The 18,029-nt window shown below is 49.6% G+C and overlaps 7 protein-coding genes across 7 annotated transcripts; 2 read left to right on the top strand and 5 right to left on the bottom strand.

The window, feature by feature from the left end:
* Positions 1–48: 48 nt before the first annotated feature.
* On the bottom strand, positions 49–2,053 carry PFICI_12561 (uncharacterized protein; the record flags this gene model as incomplete). The annotated part of the gene is made up of 3 exons (XM_007841142.1): positions 49–474; positions 547–1,889; positions 1,987–2,053. 3 exons carry the CDS (start codon positions 2,051–2,053, stop codon positions 49–51), a joined length of 1,836 nt encoding a protein of 611 aa, XP_007839333.1.
* Positions 2,054–4,031: 1,978 nt separating this feature from the next.
* Positions 4,032–4,592, bottom strand: PFICI_12560 (uncharacterized protein; the record flags this gene model as incomplete). The annotated part of the gene is made up of 3 exons (XM_007841141.1): positions 4,032–4,172; positions 4,223–4,363; positions 4,425–4,592. 3 exons carry the CDS (start codon positions 4,590–4,592, stop codon positions 4,032–4,034), a joined length of 450 nt encoding a protein of 149 aa, XP_007839332.1.
* An 848-nt stretch (positions 4,593–5,440) lies between these two features.
* Positions 5,441–6,466, top strand: PFICI_12559 (uncharacterized protein; the record flags this gene model as incomplete). Its single annotated transcript, XM_007841140.1, has 2 exons — positions 5,441–5,802; positions 5,863–6,466. The coding sequence occupies 2 exons, from the start codon at positions 5,441–5,443 to the stop codon at positions 6,464–6,466; spliced, it is 966 nt and encodes a 321-aa protein (XP_007839331.1).
* Positions 6,467–7,759: 1,293 nt separating this feature from the next.
* Positions 7,760–8,194, bottom strand: PFICI_12558 (uncharacterized protein; the record flags this gene model as incomplete). The annotated part of the gene is made up of 1 exon (XM_007841139.1): positions 7,760–8,194. One exon carries the CDS (start codon positions 8,192–8,194, stop codon positions 7,760–7,762), a length of 435 nt encoding a protein of 144 aa, XP_007839330.1.
* Positions 8,195–10,364: 2,170 nt separating this feature from the next.
* Positions 10,365–12,025, bottom strand: PFICI_12557 (uncharacterized protein; the record flags this gene model as incomplete). The annotated part of the gene is made up of 3 exons (XM_007841138.1): positions 10,365–10,629; positions 10,683–11,408; positions 11,484–12,025. 3 exons carry the CDS (start codon positions 12,023–12,025, stop codon positions 10,365–10,367), a joined length of 1,533 nt encoding a protein of 510 aa, XP_007839329.1.
* Positions 12,026–13,069: 1,044 nt separating this feature from the next.
* On the bottom strand, positions 13,070–15,179 carry PFICI_12556 (uncharacterized protein; the record flags this gene model as incomplete). The annotated part of the gene is made up of 7 exons (XM_007841137.1): positions 13,070–13,465; positions 13,528–13,644; positions 13,698–13,749; positions 13,805–13,851; positions 13,910–13,980; positions 14,039–14,200; positions 14,261–15,179. The coding sequence occupies 7 exons, from the start codon at positions 15,177–15,179 to the stop codon at positions 13,070–13,072; spliced, it is 1,764 nt and encodes a 587-aa protein (XP_007839328.1).
* A 1,457-nt stretch (positions 15,180–16,636) lies between these two features.
* PFICI_12555 (uncharacterized protein) lies at positions 16,637–17,067 on the top strand (the record flags this gene model as incomplete). Its single annotated transcript, XM_007841136.1, has 2 exons — positions 16,637–16,826; positions 16,898–17,067. 2 exons carry the CDS (start codon positions 16,637–16,639, stop codon positions 17,065–17,067), a joined length of 360 nt encoding a protein of 119 aa, XP_007839327.1.
* Positions 17,068–18,029: the final 962 nt, after the last annotated feature.

Here is an 18,029-nt window from a genome sequence, read left to right as displayed (position 1 = left end):
CTCTTGCTACCTAGTAGTAGGTAGCATTTCGTGTACTGTGTAGTGCATCTATGTGGAGACATTTACCCCGGATACAAGCTGTCGGATCTCCCGCATTGAGACAGGGCGTGTTTGCTGTGCGTCCAAGATCGTCTCTAGAGTGCTCTTCATGCTTGGGTCGGCTATATTCCCGCGTACCCAGTCTCGGTGTACTGGATCGTTCGTCTCTATCCCAGCTATCAAGAGTGCCCACTGAAAACGCTCCAACAGCTGAACGGGACCACTTGCCACGGTGTAATATGCCGTTGAAACTAGTTTACCCAAAGCCAATTGTATGCCGTTTGGTACTGGGCGCCCACTGAATGGAGACTCTCGGCCGCGGTGCAAATATATAACAAGTGCATGGTAAAATGACACAGTGACAAGAGCCATCAGACACGGCGTCGAAGCACGTCTTTCGCATTCGTCAACCATCTTGAATAAGCTCCTCTGTTCCTGTAAAACATGTTAGTATGACAAAAATAGATGCGAGAAGATAGGAATTGGGGTTTCAAAGCTGAATGTTACCTTTTCCAAATGCTCTAGATGGATTCGTATCTTTATTTCCAGCCCAGAGGCCTCGCGAGCTTGACTATAGCGGTTGATGTCGTGATGGATCGCAATTAGCTGGAAATACACCTCTGTAATCCTGCCATCCTCGAAACAAGCACCGTGAGTGGTGCTAGACGCCGCTGGTCCGGGATCCGTAGACCATGGATACCCCATCTGGGAGAGCCGCCAAATTCGGCTGCGTTTCTCGTGGTTATCACTAACATAACTAGCAAATGCGCCACCGCAGCCAAAAAAGTAGCAGAATCCATCTCGGTCGTAGAGATAAGTCAAGATACGCGAGATCACAACGTTATCTGGCATCGAAGTGGCGTCTGATCCGATCCGGGTGCTAGCGGCACAAAGGTTGTCCAGATTGTAGGTCTTGACGTGGAGCAGAACTGATCGGCTAAGCTCTCGCAGCATTGACTTATCAAAAGGCCCTCTGCGCATCCAAAATATGTACATGTAGAGAAATGATAGCAAGGTGGCGACATGGTTGGGTCTTGCAAGTTCGTTTCGGTGGTTGGATAGAAGTTGTGACCCGTGACGGAAATGTAACCACGACTCTGGCGGTGCCCGAACGCATTCGCCACGATAAATGGCAAGTTCGCTGTGCGAAACCGCAAGAAGAAAGTGCAAGGCCATGTCGTTTTGAATGGCATGGTCAAGGAAGATGGAGTGCGCAGACTCGGCCGATGCTCGTGTTGATTTCAATGGAGCAAAGACTCCCCGGTGGAAGGCCACAGCTTGCACGTCGCTGCTTTCGATCATGGCTGGTACTCGGCTGAAGGTGAACATGGGTGGCTGAAGGGATGGGTGTAGACAGGTAGAAGAAGGCAACTGCGGCAGGGAATTCTGCCGCAAACTTAATGCCGATCGTCTTTCAACCACAAAGCTATTTCCAGAAATTAAGTCATCGTCGCGATTTGCATAAGTGGACGATCGTACTGTCTGCTCAGATCCAGCACCCTGAGCAGCTAAGAGGTTTGGCAATTCACACGGCATCAAGCTCTCGGACGAAGGTGTTTCAGTCCTCCCGGATACGGGCACGAGAGTGTTGTGACTGTCAGGTAGATTGACTGACATGGCACGACCATCTTGACTGTGCTGTTGCTGATCCACGGATGTTTGGGGCTTTGGTGAGATTATCGCCGGCTGCCAGTTGTCTCGATCTTTGATGGGGCCATGGCCCCGTCTTCTGACGGCGAGCGGCGATTCAATTCCTGCCCATTCACAGCACAAATCGAGACGAATGCAGCGTCCACATCGAGGGTGACACTCGTCGCACTTGACTTTCTTGCTAATGCAGGTACGGCAGCCTAGATTTTGCGTCCATTAGTCACACAAGTCTTGTAAATCGTCAATCAATCAAACTGTTGTTCAAGTTCGGCCAAAGGTCCTTGCTCATGTGCTCACCTTGCTTGGAACGCTTGCCATACTCGGTACGGCGCCGACGACCGCTACTACCAGCTGGAGGCTCCATTGGCCCGTACAATATCGGCCTGGCCCATGGGTATCGAGGAGTAACGCCTGGTCAATTGTGGAGTTGATATTGCATATCAATTACATGTCACAACTATGATGTATAAATCAAGGATAGTAGTAGCAGTAGAAGTTCTGTTCTGGGATCTACGGGTGTCAACTGCGCTTCCTTATCGGAACTTGGCCTGGTACATACGCTATTTAATTGGTCATTCCAATTACTCCAGGAACCACTCAACTAATGCGGGCTAGGTAAGAACTAGAGCTTCAAGGCTCTTAATCATCCATGTTCAATCATCAATAAACATACATGTAATTCGCATTATAGTTAATAGATACAAAGGCACATGTCGGCTTGAAGATTCAACCTATGCTTATGGATCATGGTTTCCCCCAAACCCAATGCACCAAAACTTTTCCTGAAAACCAGGTAAATCAAACTGGAAATGAGTGAGGCGTTGAACAAAATCTCCCAAATCATGATTCGTAACATCGTAAGCATGCTGTACGATGGAATTGTTTGCAGTAATGATACATGTTGGTAGAAGTATATGAAGCCCAATCTCTATCCAGTCTCTTACACCTATGCTGACCACATAGATGTGGTATCAAAATGCCCTAGCGAGGCGTCGTGTATGGAGCCATTCGTTCCTGTGCCTTGGAAAAATGGAACATGTATCCATGCTGAGAAGAAGCACAGTCGCCGCAAAGAATATCCGCGCATTTGACGCAAATCACTTTGGTCCCGTAAGACTCTGTACAAGCCATGCAGAAGTGGGAGCGGCACTTGTTGCAGAAATTGGGCCGGACTTTGGGGACCGGATGTCGGTAAGTGTGTGAGCGTTGTTGTGAGGCTCGGAAGGGGAACGAAGGTTCCTTGTATCTCTGCGAGTTCTTCCACTTCTGGTACTTTTCCGCTTCCATTCTATAGATGAGGTCGTTCCTGGCTCTCTCACCATGAGCAAAAGCTTGCTTCTGTTTTGGGGACTGGAAAGGATGCGAGGGCAAAATCGACTTCTCGTAATCGGCCCATAAAATCTGGGGCCGTTCTGCCTGTGGTCCGCGGATACATTCATTACTGGCTCTTTTATTGTGAGCTAGAGCATCCAGAGTCGTGCGCTCATATGGGCTGCCGAGCCCGTCGCGGGGAGCCTAGAAAGGAGTCAATTGCGTGAAGCAGAATGATTAGAACGCGAATGTGCATACAATGGGGTGTCGTGGCAAGTGCAGATGGTCTGCCCTCAACTTGACTTTTGAATATCTTCGATTCGACATTTTCGTGCCTGTGCGGGAGGATGGTCTGTCGTGGAGCCTGGGACTTGTGTGTGGTCCTGGCCGACCAGGAGCTAATGCTGGAGCCATAATTGGTATGCAAAGAGATGGTCGTTGATGAGCTGACAGATCTTTGCGAGCGGACGGCCAAGAGAATAAGTAATACTATCTCGATCCTGGCCAAAGCAATGAAACACCGAATCTTGAGATTGTCGGGTTGCTAGACTATGAGCAGAAGCAAGAACAAGAGCTATAGCTTGGTGGTCAATACTGAGATGCAAGACCGTGTAAGCAAATTTAGTTTTATGATGGTGGGAGAAGGTGTAAACAAAAAGGTTTAAGAGTCCTAAGCCAAGTGGACGTTAAATAGATTGGTCATAGCGCAAACCTCGAGCTTTCCCTATCACTTGTTGAGTTTGTTTGCTGGCTTCAGGTGATTTATTGTGCAGCTGCGTCCAGATGTTCGTGATTGCCTTTGTCTTGGTCTTTTTTGTCCCAACCTTTGGGCACAAGATGTGTAGACATTGCGTATTGCTTGCATTAAAGTCAATATGATTTATAGAGTCATGCAAAAAGATCATGATCAAAATTGAAACTTATGCATTTTCTGTCTGTATACCCATAAACTCATTTAATAGAGTCATATTGAATAAATTATAGCTGACCCTGGCCATCATATTGCTGGTCTCCTACTCCCAAGGTCATTATCATGTTGCCGCTGATGCCCTCCCTTTTCCAGGGGCATTTTCAAACTTTTCCCTATATTCGTCTTCTTGTTTGAACATGGCTATGCACTCCATGGCTGTTGGCGAGCCGTGGTACGGATCAGCCCCTCCCTCCAACAAAGCCTAGACAATCTTTAGTTGGCACAACTTGAAATGACTGGAATCTGACATACATCTATTACATCGGGCTCCTTCTTAAAGACAGCACCAGCAAGAGGACTCTGGCCACGGTCATTTATCCGGTTCGGATCTGCGCCATGCTGGACAAGTAACCTGACCAAGTCGGCATGGCCATGGTATGCCGCAAGCATGAGCTATTTCCACTCTCATCAGTTTCTGGTCTGAACAGCGACATGTGGTATCTTTCCAACGTACCAGAGTATCGCCCTTGTCGTTTGTCAAATTGGCGGGCAACCCAGCCGGCAAAGCTTGCTCGAATATTTCCTTGTTGCCTGACCTGGCGGCGTCAAACATACGACCAGCAAAAGCAATTGCCTCTGGTGGTAAAGATGTCGTAGGCCCGTTACCGTTTTGGCTTGCCATGATTAGGATGGTGTAACTTGTTTTCGGGCTTTTCAGTGGAGGTGATGATTGAAAACTGCTTAAATAGTGCAATCCAGCTGGTATTACATCTTTTTGACCCAAATATGTCTGGGCTGCGAGCGCTTGGCTTAATATCTAGTCTCTAGTCGCTTTTTATGGATAATCACGATGAACGTCGCTGGTTTTTCGGCATGTACCAAGGAAAGCTCGGGAATGTCGGACGTCATTCGTTCATATAAAGTTGCACTGATTGGTCAGTGTGGGTAGCGAGTGGCCCACGGCAACCAGGGCACTCTTTTAGCATGGGTCTATCCACTGAGCGCGCTAGAAACGATTATAAGAAGAAAAAAAAAACACCATCAAGAACCGATAATATGGCCGAATTGTCGGTTCTTTGCATAATAGATAGCATACACGCAGCATCATTTGCCCTTAAGAATTGCATAACAACAGACAGTGTCTCTGGAAAGATTGAGACAAGGAGAGCCGCTCAGTACTTGCCTTGGTATATTTAGAAAAAGGCTTCCTTATAAAGCAGCAAGTCCAATTTTCAGACTACAAGCTTGCCGGGATATTTCTAATAAAAGAATAAACTAGACATGAAGAGACCCTCAAACCGAACGAGTTCGAGTACTAGGTGAGAACGAATTTGAGCTGTCTTGTCTTCATCTGTGAAGCCAAATGAAGTACATCTCCATGAGCTCGGCCCTCAAGTCGCCCGAAGGTAGCCGATCCTAGACGCTGCCTCTCTGCCCGCCATGTTCAATTGAGCGCCCGCAAGCGATATAACCGAGGGGAAGGAAGTAAGCAACTTCACCTCGACCACATTCACATCTTCCCACTCCACAATGCCCGTACGATTGAGCTTCAGACTGAGCTCGCGCGCTACGGCCAAGTGCGCCCGCGCCTACTCTAGCGATGCCGGCCCCCTCATCAATGTCATCAATGTGCCCGCTCCAAACTCGGGCCACATCAGGGTCTTGGAGCTGAACCGCCCGTCGGCGCGCAACGCCATCTCCAGGGCGCTGCTCTCGTCGCTGAGGGCCGAGATTGATGATGTGCATTCGCAGTACACAAAGACTGGAGAGGAGATCCCCATGGAGGCCGGCGGGGCAGGGCCTACCAGAGCTCTGGTCCTCGCCAGCGCTGTCGACGCGAGCTTCTGCGCGGGCGCTGATCTCAAGGAGCGCAGAGGCTTTACACAGGAGGAGTGAGTACCGAGCATCGAATGCTTTCTGATGGCTACAAACAGCTAACATGGTTCTTCTAGAACTGCGGTATTCCTCTCCAACCTCCGTGGCACCTTTACAAAACTCTCCGAACTCCCCGTCCCGACCATATCTGCCATATCCTCCCTTGCCCTCGGCGGCGGACTCGAGCTCGCCCTCTCGACACACTTCCGCGTCCTCGCATCGACAGCGACCGTCGGTCTCCCAGAAACGCGGTTGGGTATAATCCCCGGCGCAGGCGGCACCTACAGACTCCCAGCCCTGATTGGCCTCGCCAGGGCACGCGACCTGATCCTCACTGGCCGTCGCGTCTCAGCGCCAGAGGCCTACTTCCTCGGTATTGCGGACCGGCTGGTAGAAGTCTTGCCCGAGGACGAACGGGATGCCGTAGCCGAGGGAAGCCAGAAGAGCGACGAGGGCATTGCGACGAGGGCCAGGAGATCGGCGCTGTCCGAGGCTGTGCGCATGGCCATGGAAATCTGCGAGGGCGGGCCCGTGGCCGTGAGGAGTGGGCTGCAGGCGGTCTCCTGGGCACGGGAGGAGATGGAGAATGCCATGTACGAGCGTGTGGTCAAGACAGAGGACCGCAATGAGGCACTGGACGCCTTTAAAGAAAAGAGGAAGCCAGTCTTCAAGGGTAGGTAGGTAGGTAAGAACATGCCCGCCTTTGTTGGCGATCATCATCTGTAGAATAAACCATGGCCGCCAGAAGCGGTTGCTTTGAGACGAGCGAAACGATATTTATGATCTAAATAACCTGGCTCTCGCTTGCTGTCCGGTTTTTATTGTCTTGAGCCTTGTGCTTGCCATTCACACTCTTGAACGTTGGCATGCCTCTCTGGGTAATTCGCAAGCATATTCTGTGACTTTGTCGTGGAGCTTTAACTATCTCAATTTCTGATGGTGCACTGGATAGTTCTGCACCTGCTGGTTCTTCATGATTCACTGAAACCCACGGCAATGAGCATCCCTAGCTGGAAAGAAGTGGTTATCTGCATCTACGGAAATCGAATGGCGCTGCGCCAAATCCCACCTCAGTTACACACAGGAGCTGCAGAGTATGCGCCTGGGACGCGTGTTGCATGACGTGATGTTGGAACAGCTTCCCGGCACACGGTACTAGTCAGCATGTCGTCCCACATAACGTCAGATATCATGTCTTGACTAGAAGAAGGATTCGGGCATGTCAGCGCGTTTTGTGCACAAGGTAAACAAATCATCCACTTTCATATCGCTTCTTACTCCAAGCAAAATGAAGACACTCCAGAAACTTGAGGTATATGATTGGGGTCTTGGTGGAACCCTACTTGAAGAGTCAGTCATCATTTGGGTACTCTTGACTATATGGAAATGTGCATACATATAGATACTTGCAAATTTGTTAGCAGATATCTACTCCTGCGAAATTCCACGAGTGATATGGTTCTACCATGCTTGTTGTTGATCATGTTTCGAGTTTTGGCAATATCACAATGCCTATGCATGTTTTTGGGTTATAAGTCGTAGAGATAACTTGAAAAGAGAGCCTTGCTTTGTGTTCATTCTAATCATCTCGGTCTTATACGAGACGGCAAACAAAGGGAAAATAAATGCAACACTTTCCTACACTATCCGAGTCCAGGATAACTACCATGTGTAACCATCGATCCTGAACCAAACCCGCCCATGCATACCACTAGACAGTGATGCCAGATAAACCGTCTATGTTACAAGGGAAACCTCCAATAAGAAAGTGCCCCAGGTCGCAAGGCAATATGCAAGCTATACAAATGGAAACTTTTCAATCGAGACCGAGGTCTCTAATCCAACGAAATCTGGGACAGATTAGTATATGATCGTAATCGGCGAGCCCCAGGTTCGAGCTCAAAGACTTGGCAAGATCTTACCCTCTGGTTATGTCTATCGCTAGCACTTATAAAGAACCCAAACCACTTCTCCTTAGGCGGCCACTGTCCGGGCCACGGGTTCCGTCCGCAAGGTGGTGGGCGGGCCATGGAAGCCTCCCGTGGGACCCGCGCCGCCGGGGGGAGGGTAGAAGCCCGTGCCGGTAGGCGGTACCCAGCCACCGGTACCGGTGGGCTGGTGGTGGTGGTGGTCGCGTACCTGGCCCCCGAGGTTCCCCGGAATTGTAGTAGTAGTCGGTTGGTCTGGAAGAGAGTACGTGCCCGTTCCGTGTGGTGGGTGATGGAAACCGCCAGTTCCGTGAGGAGGTGGAGGGTGTAGGCCGCCTGTACCGGTGGGATGTTGGCCAGTCCAGATTGGGGGAGGCTGAATACCATCTTGTCTCTTGGCCTTCATCTCGGGAACTTGGTAAGGCAGGTCGGCGAGTGCAACGCCCGCGAAAAGAAGGCTCAGGACTGCTGTGTACTTCATGATGTGTGATGTGTTTTGTTGCTATTGCTTTTGTCTGCGAATCGAATGTTGGAAGAAGTATTGTTGTTATTGTGAAAGGGGCTATGCTGTAGGCTGTGTATAGTTGATGATGTGAATGATGAATGAGAAAAAGAATTCAGGACAAAGTTCGAGATCGAGAGCGTTATTATATCCATAGGACTCCAGCAATGATGAGTGTATTTCTAATTTTTGCTGCGTCAGTGATCGACAGAAGGATGTTACCAGCTCAAAGTCCCCAGAAAAGGATGCCACAAAATAGAAGGCTTGTAAACTGGACCCCTAGATCCTCAGTCATCATCGGGACAGGGAAAAGTGCCGACACCAGGTTGTCTGCATGTTATTATGGGCCAACGTATGAGCCCGTCCATGGAGAAGATAGCCATTGAAACAATGTGCCAGACATTGCAATATGCGTTCCCGCGCGATGTGCAAAATCAAATGGTGCAAGCAGTCTAATCCTTTTCACAGAGTTGTATATGTGCAGGCGTGCCAAGACGCCAGGAATGTGCAAAGATGCGTCCGCGGGAATGGAAACGTGGGTAGAACCCTGGTTGTCGATCGTGTTTATGTATAGAAATATGACCCCTGCTCGTGCAGCATACTACGTACTCCTCCCATTGCTGATCGTTGCGTATGAGGCTAACATGCTTGTTACCAACTGCAAACCAGATCGGCTCAAAAGATCAAACACAGTAATATGGGAAGATGCAGTTGAATGCCACCCCATCTTCACGTCAGTCTCTGGGGCAAGGCTTCTCAGCTGAATGCTGATCGCTTTCGGTGTCCCTGCTGTTGTTTCCTACTCTGGGCGGATCTCTCTTAGCCCCTGCAGATGGGAATCTGTCGCCCCCAGTGCCCGTTATGTCCGCACCAATCGCTGTTGAGTCCTACGATTGCTGACATATGACCAGTGAAATTGACAGACTGTCATGTTTCAAATTGTCATCGATTGGCGTTTCTCGTTGCAATGATATACAAGAACGGGAATACACACTGTCGGACTGTTCTAGACCTCTGCGTTGTGCTGAACGTCATGGCGCCGCATCTATCTCGGTCCCTTGCATGGAACCCAGGTCAATTGATAGTAATAACACCGGGGATATCTTTGCCTGCATAATGTAAAAGGACAGACGCACATTTTTGCTGTCGTGTATCAACATTTCGCATATTATGTCGCAGCCTCGTCTTCCTGGCAAAGCCATACGCGTATATAGAGAGGTCTATCCTAGCCCCGGACGGCCGCTGCCGGCTCACCATGACTAGTGGCCCATTGGTGGAAATGCTATGATTATAGTGAGAGCGACTTTGTTTGTGCACAAACACGGAGATACCACTGTGATGCCGCTGCATCGATTCAATCAGCCAAGATGCGATGGCTACAATTTTGAACTTGGCTTCGCGGCAGGATGCAATCAGGAACGTATGACGGCAAGCGCCCGCATCCTTTACTTGGGACCCAAGATAACAGGGGTATCTAGCAAGTGGCACAGTAATCCATCATGAATGATGACGACTGACGTTTATGGCGGAATGCGACATTAAGGGTTCACTTGAGCATCAAATCTGTAATAATCATGTATATGTGCTGTTCCAGGTAAACATTGATGTTCCAAGTGAATTGAAGATCCCTTAAATTTCACAAAGTCAATCGACAAGGATTGAATTGTCAAGAAATTGCATCAAAGTCGAAAAACCGAAGGATTGCCGCTTGTCAGTTGCACCCTCCAAGGAGGTAAACATGCACATTGGAGGCATTATACGTTATGTAAAATGAGGCGCAAGATTACATGATCCAAGACAGTTCTAGATTGAGAGATCATCAGATCTACATGCGGATGAAGCATTAATGATTATTTACCAGAGCACGCAATAGACTTTCATGCTATGCAGGATGCTATTCAACCTGGGCAAGCCGTAGTACAGCATACTGGCGAGCCAGAAGACGTATATCCGCATTGCCCGCTCCACCATGACGAAAAGCAGGAGAAGATCCACCTGGGTACCATAGTATAAGAGCCTCTCGGTCCCGTCTCCTTAAAATAAACCCAACAGGGGAGCTCCCACCGTTCATTTTGGCGGAGAGCAACCGGGGCTTCTGAATCATCCCTTGACGTCACTCGAGTGCAAGACTTGCGAGTGTATAGGAGTATTAAAGACTATTTAATATCTCTTCCGCCGCTTTATCTCTACCAGCATTTTCTGGGTACTTGCGAGCTAATTCGGCCGCTCTGTCTCTGGTCTTTTCAGCATCAGGACCGAGAATGATATTTACCAAAGCCGAAGCCAGCTCGCCACGCTTCCATCTCGGTCTGGCCTGTTTATTTCCCCATACCCCTATGCCGAGGAGTTCGGCCCTATTGGCAAAGTCGTAGCAATCTGCCCATGGGGCTAGCAATACCTGGGGCACACCGGCACTGAAATAGTTATAGTTAGTATAGACTTCCGTCATATCAATTCAATCACTAACCACAAAGCTTCATTGAAAGAGCTGGCGCCACCATGATGAACCGAGCAGATGATGTTTTTGGACTCGATAATAGACTTTGGTTCTGCAGTGAACCAGCCGGTGATTCGAATACGGTCCGAGTCCATCTCACTCTTTAGCAAATTAGCGACTTTTGCCCAAGGACCTGACCAGTCCTGCTCGCCGCTCAACTGCGCAGGACGATCACTCCCAGTGGCCGAATCCTTCCGCCCAAGCTTCCAAACAATTCGGAGCGGCGTTGTCTCCGCACCATAGCCGGACTTATCGGCCTCAACAAGCAGGTCGTGCAACGCACCTGCGAGCTCGGCTGCCTCGTCCGCCGTGGCCGTGAGGTAGGTCCCCAGATTCACATAAACAGCAGGTCCGCGCTGCAGCCATGCGTGCAAGCCAGGATCCACATCTGCGAGAGCTCTGGATGCTCGTACGATCGGTCCGACCGGTATAATGTGCTTGGGGAGGTAGGCGAACGGATAATCCAGCTCGGGGCTGTTAGCCGCCAGGAGGCGCAGACCCTCGGGCGGCGCTTTGAGTACACCGAGCTCGTTTGGCGTCATAAGCTGGATATCAGGCCCGTAGCGACTCCGGAGGCGGGCGACCACTGCGGCTATGCTTTTATCGGTAAGGATCATGTATCCAGCCACCAGATTCAGCGCGATGTTATATGGAATCAAGTGCCACGGTAGTGGAAATGGCAAGGCTGAACAGACACTAGCAGCAAAGCCATAGTTAGCAATTAGCATGAACTCGAGTTATACTCGTGGAAAGACGGCATTCATGTCTTACATGGGATATTTCCACAGAGCCGCAAGTGCTGGCTGGACAGGGACGGCAAAGTCCTTGATAGTGTTCGGAGCTAGGACCATCCACTTCATGCGGCGATAATGACAAATGGTCAATCCCGGGTTAAACATTGGCTCGACGACGGTCAAGTCCGGTCGCACCTCGTCAATGATGCGCTCGACTTCCTCGCAAAGCCCCACAAACTCTGCCGGCTCCCAGGGTGACATGACCTCGGGAAAGGCCAAGATGACGCGCACCGTATTATAGAGACTAGGCACAAGGTCAAAAGTCTCCCTCGTGAGCGGTGTCCGCGCGTACGGCTGGCCATGGATGGGATGGAACACGATGCCCTTGGACGGACCAGGCGCCGTCTTGAGCGCGTTGTCGGACAAGAGGCGTACCGCATCGCCCAGTATTTTGAACGATGCAATGTGAAGCTCGACGTCTGCAGCTGCATGGAGCAGAGCGTGCGCCACGGCCAATACCACGTTGGCCTGTCCGTACTCGCTGTTTGTCAAGAACAGGATGCGCTTTGGTTCCGGCATGTTTGCAGACTGTGTATCAACCAAGATTTGTCGAGTCGTGGATCATGCGAGATGCTCGGCTGGCATATATAGTCAGTCGGTGGTCCACCTTTATCGACATGCTACTTGAAGGCTCGTAGACCGAAGAGGGCAGCTGCATGTCCTGATATACTCCCATGAAGATGGAGCAATGCGAATGAAATAAAGGAGAAGGAGAATCGTAGAAATAGCGCGCTTCGTATAAACGCGGATCACGTCAGCAAACACAAATTCGCATGTTATACCCAGACTGCTACGAAATGGTTCATCATATGATAGTGGCTGGTGCCACCCCAGTCGAGTATACGGATGGGTAGCCTAATACCCTCAGGGCAATTATTTAGCGCTTACCATGGAACGAGATAAGAGATCGCATGATAAAGGCATATCAGGTAAAATTACCTTATTTGTGTGAGCTGCCAAGCGTGTCAAACGGCTATTGCATAGGTACTGGTCTGGACTTTGGTTCGATATGGGACCAAAACGGCGACCCCGATTACATGCTCCAATAATAACTCGGACTTTGTTCATGCATTGTGTAAACTCAGGCGGGTAAATATTTACGATCTCAGCATGCCATCTTTCAGCTGAACAGCACACTGCTGATGTAATCAGAACTTTTACGCTGTCAACGAGTAGCGGACTGTGGTAGTATGACAGATCATAACTCGCGTGTTTGCTGTTACATACGCCAGGAAAGTACAGCAAATTACCAATACAACATATTCGCAACTGGTGAATGCATAGCATGATAGCATGAAATTATAACAAAGTATTCTAGGTATCTGGGTAGCTGATGAGTAATCCAGAGGGGACGATGGGCTTAAGCAAATACAAGATTATGAGAGAGATTCTAGTACCACTGCCAAATACCTATACTACAAACAAGCAGAGCGCACAACCTAGCAATATGTCATGAAAAATCCACAACCCCTCCACCCTCCGTCGAAGTATTCCCATTGTGGAGAGATGTCCAAGAACAGAAACATTTCAGAGCTTTAGGGGAGTGACACGTTATGCAAGCTCTCAAATGGGACCCCAAGGCGCAGTGGCGACTCCTAATGTAGTATGTTCAAGCAGATTTCTCATCCATTTGAAGACAAAATCATTAGTCGCGGCCGTCTCCCCGTCGGCATACACATAGGGCCCATCGTCCTCGCACTTTTTGATGGCAGTGTCCAAGAGGGTCTGCAGGTCGGGGCGGTGGGCAGGGTCGCGCGCGAGGCACTTGGCCAGAACCTCGCGCAGCTCCTCGTCGACGTAGCTCCATCTCTCGTTCTTGGGCTCCTTGACCAGCATGGCCCCGTACGTGTAGTGATTCCACCAGCCCGACTTTTTGTCGCCCCTCCGAGCCAAGATTTTGGCCGTGGCTGCCCGCGGCGGGAGAGTTGGCTCCGAGCGGGTAATGACGCAGAGGAGAGTCTAGTAATATTAGCCCTGGACTGTGGATGTGAAGAATAAGGGTTAGAAACGGGACCACCCACCAAAGCAATGCCCCAGACGTTCATCGCCGGTCCATAGTTGCCGGCGAGATGCTGCTCGCAGATTTCATCGCCGTCCATATTTGGGGCAAATGTATCCCACAGCTCGGTGAATTGCTCCTAGTAGATGATTAGCTCAATTTTCATGGTGAATCACACTCTGCTTGACCTACTGGTGCATAGTACCCGTGTCTACCGCAAGTTCGTCTTCTCTCATAATACCAACTGCAGGTCATTCATTAGCTGCCGGCTCCATCACGTAATCTTTTAAACAACGTACTTTCTTCTCTGCTCTTTAATAACCTCTGATTGCCCAAAACCAGCAAGCTGCCAGGCGAGTAGTCAGCTCTGAAATCTACGCCACTTTAACAACTATAAACCATACCTTTAGGATTGGTGTAACCTCGTCCGAGTGCTCGTCATAGGTCACGTCACTAGGAATGCGGCCAATCAAGACTGTTTAGTTCCGTGGTCAGCGTCATGAGTTATATTTCGCTCAATGATCTTGACGTACCATTTCTTGGTTCGATCGCAAAGTGAACAAAGGGCCGGATTTTCTCGCGTCTAACTGCTTGAGCCGGTATCATTTCGCTCAGCGCTCCAGCGAATGCAGCATCATTTCTTTTCCGGTTATGCCTATGTACTGGGTAGGCCATGGCAATGCAAGCTCGAATCACTGCCTCGCGTTAGTTACGACTCCAATTTCGTCTCATTCTTGGAAACTCGGTATACATACGACAAACCCAAAACGACCACAAGACGCGATTTGGGCATTTCTCGTCCGCCTCATTGAGTCTAGCAATAAAACTTTCAAGGGTACCATTTGGCATATACTCGAGTAGAATATAATCTCGACGTCCTATTTCTTCCACTGTCGGGTCGTGTTTTGGCGTGCGCCCGGCAATGCTGAGAGGATCCGTACGAGCCCAGTAGGCATTTTCCATCTGTTTTCGCTTCTTCTTGAGTTGGGTTTGGGTGTAATCTCTCCTTCTTCGCTTCGGCTCCGGTTCATCATCGCTGGGTGAATCGTCACCACTGTCAGAGAGAGGAGGTTCGGAATCGTCCACCTCGTCAAACTCAAGCCGCGGGCCGGGACTGACGGTCAGGCCAAGCTCCTCAGGATCGTACATTTGAATAATGTGCTGAGATCGGCGGACTTTTTGCAGCATTCTTCTCTCTCGGCGGATGCGGGGGTCGTTCAAAGGCTTGTAGAGTCCAATCTTGAGCACGAATTCCCGAGCCTTTGCTGTCCCATCGTCAAAGGTGTAGAGCATGGCGACATTGTGTTCTCCGTAGCCAAGGAGGCGCTGATAGGTTATATCACCATCGACATCAGGAGGGAACATGTCATGTACCGCCATTATTCGCCGCCACACGGCTCTCTCATGCTTGTGCAGACCTTTCGTGTCGTCCCTGTGGTCGAGCTCAGCAGGAACTCGGGCAGGCGCCTCGATGGGCTTCCATTCAATCGGCTTCTGAGCTGGCCGCAGCCCATGACGGAACTCCTTGGCGACTGGCAATTCCCAATTGCCGTGTTCGCCCACGGTCGGGGCCCTGGGAGGAGCCGTGCCATCCTCACGATAGCGGTCAAACTTGTAAGACAGCCACTGCGCATCCTGCCTATGCGCAGCTTCACGCGCCTCTTGAGTAGCCATGGTCTAAACAGTTGACTGACCTCACTTTTGTCTTGAAGAAAAAGTACGAGAATGAGGGAATACGTGGGGGCTCATTGTCACGTCGCAAGACTCGACTAAATGCGTGTTGATAGATTCATATAAGACGATCGTTTGTTGAGTATTGAGAATTGAGAACAATAAGCTCATTTTCCTAGTCGTTTCCGGCATGTCGAGCATGGACTCGTACTGTAAAATCACCAATCGTATCCCGGATGCGGGTGACTGCCAAATGCGGTATTGAAGAATGGGAAGAACAAAGAACAGCTGTAGGAATGAGACAGTCGACAGTTGCAATCCTGTTTACTGCTCGCGAGGTTCAAGTTGATAAAATGATCATTTACCTATCAAAATACAATACACAAGAGCCAATGTTTGGGAAACCATAATGGTGTGCAATATTTCCATTCCAATGGGATGTTTCTCCTTTGGGTATGCGCATCCCTATGGTTGGAGATGCCCATGCCGAACCCAGTAAGTAGGTTTGACGTCTCGACGTGCCAATCAGACTCCTGGTCCAGAACAGTGAATAACAATATTGGGTCAGAACCTCCTGGCTTTCAATACCATGGCAATAGAATATTGCTGAATTAAAAAAGTATGGGTCGTTTCATTAACTTGGAGAAGACGGACTGAAAAAAAGGGGATTTGCCATATAATGAAATGCATAGATCGTGTACAAAGTAGATTTCTCCTTTGCAACTGGCACATGCCTGCAAAAGTCGGGACAGGACCGTACCCAACCTCCGACGTGCGCCTCCCGATGCAGCATTTCGTCATTGGCTTTGGGAAAAAAAAAGTGTTCGCACCAGAGAGTGTTACGCGAGATGGGGGAAGGGGGAAGAAAACCTTGAAGCTCGTCATGTTCAAAAAGCAAGACATCAGAGCTGATCTCCCCCAGCCTAATCCACTTTGAGCCGCACTGCTGAACTCTTCCGGAGCTTTTGCTGCACGCTGGGAGAGATCCAGACCTAGGGCCACCCCTTGTAGGCTTTTCTGGAGGTTTGTCTTTCAGTGACGCAAATTGGTGGTTCCGCCCACTAAAAGTCGCTAAAGCGGTACCTGCCGCCCTACCCGTAGCGACTGGATCCCCCCCCTGTTTGCAGGACAAACCGAGAGTTTACCTACTACCCCGCGACTTTCCAGAGCAACGGGCCGGCCTGGGCTCGAGCTGGGAGAGTGAGAGCTTGAGCTTGGGTCTTTTATGACATCACCAAGCTTCTTTACCACATCATCGTGATTCGAAGCTTCCCCACAACAAACAAGGGAAACAGCCATACATTTATGTACGAAAGCTTCCTCCAAATCCTCTTTGCCATTGACTTCTAATCCCATTTCACATTTGTTCCACGACTCTGCAAGACCGATCCATCCTTCAAACTCTTATAATCTTTTCTCTGCTTTGAGATCAACTGATACACGCCATCAACCTACACAAAATGTCGTTCCTCACCGAGACCGTCACCCGCCGTCTGGCTCTTTCTTCCAGAGTCGCATTTGTCCAGACTCCCCGACAGTTTTCCATTTCTACAAGATACCAAAAGTCTGCAACCGAGACCGTCAAGGACGCTGCCAAGACTGTTGACCGCAAGGTCTCGGACAAGCTCGTTGATGGCATCAACGCTGCCTGTAAGCCCATCCGCCACTACTCGATAATCCAATATGAATTACATGTGTTTTATACTAACAACCAATTGTAGCGAATGTAGCATCAAAGGTTACCGACTCCGATGTAGCAGGCAAGGTCAAGGGCACTGCCGAGGAGATCCGCGGCGAAGCTAAGGGCAAGGCCGCCGAGGCCGAGGGCAAGGCAAAGGGCGCTGCCAACCAAGCCGCTGGAAAGGCCAAGGGTGCCGCTGACAAGCTGTAAATCACTGGATGATTTCGGCTTCCTTTCTGCTCTTCAAAAATATTGCGATGCTTTCTTGACCAGAGTGTGTCAAGTGTATCATAGTCATGATGCTGCATAGGGTCGGCGTAGCTTAATGGACTTTTGATGATTCCAATGACCAAAAAATCAGGTTGTCTGCATTTTCAATTTGTGCAAGTGATTTGATCCTTCTCTCATCAAGACCATTGCTTGTACTTATCTGCATACATATTAGCCATGATATTTGACCTCTAGACATTGGAAGACCACGACCAGCCAGGCATTCTTATAGTACGGGCTGACCCACCCTGCCTGGTGCACTCTCCTCTCCTGCATAGTTCTGCTTGGATGAGGTAGGGCTGCATACTTGTTCTCGAAACATGTAAAGTGCGTATTGATTCACCCGACTCTGCTGCAATCTTACCACGCACAGCTGACCTATGAGTCGACGCTAGACTTTGACCCGGGACCGCCAAGCTGAGAGGTCCACTATTAGAACCGCGTCCGACCGAGTCCGAGGCCACTGAAGATGCCCGGGTCCGAGTCACATCGGCGTTTACAAATGCCCGAGGAGGCACAAAGACTCATAATAAACCCAAGAGTTTGCAATATATGACCTGTAATTTGTTTCTGTTTGATTTATCTAAATCATTCTCAACATTACTGATACTCGACATCCCACGCAAAATGCATCGATCATCTGCCTTTCCTCGTAGACCATACTTCTACGCTCAGCATCCCTGGGCTCAGCATCCATTCGCCCACCACGCCTATTACTACAGATTCGGCCGACGTCCCGGAATGGGTCTTTTCAAACTTGCCATTGTCGGGGCAGGAGCCTACTTTATTGCCAAGAAAGTGAATAGGTAATTGGATCATATCATCAATTTTCGTTTACCTTCCACAACATGCTGATTTTAGAGGGATTAGCAACGAGCACAATACTTCAAACATGCAACCCA

The sequence above is a fragment of the Pestalotiopsis fici genome (assembly GCF_000516985.1).
Source record: "Pestalotiopsis fici W106-1 unplaced genomic scaffold PFICI_Scf_10, whole genome shotgun sequence".
In the NCBI taxonomy this organism is placed as follows: Eukaryota; Fungi; Ascomycota; class Sordariomycetes; order Amphisphaeriales; family Sporocadaceae; genus Pestalotiopsis; species Pestalotiopsis fici.
The sequence above is the reverse complement of the archived record's forward strand: the minus strand, read 5'-3'. Positions and strand labels throughout refer to the sequence as shown.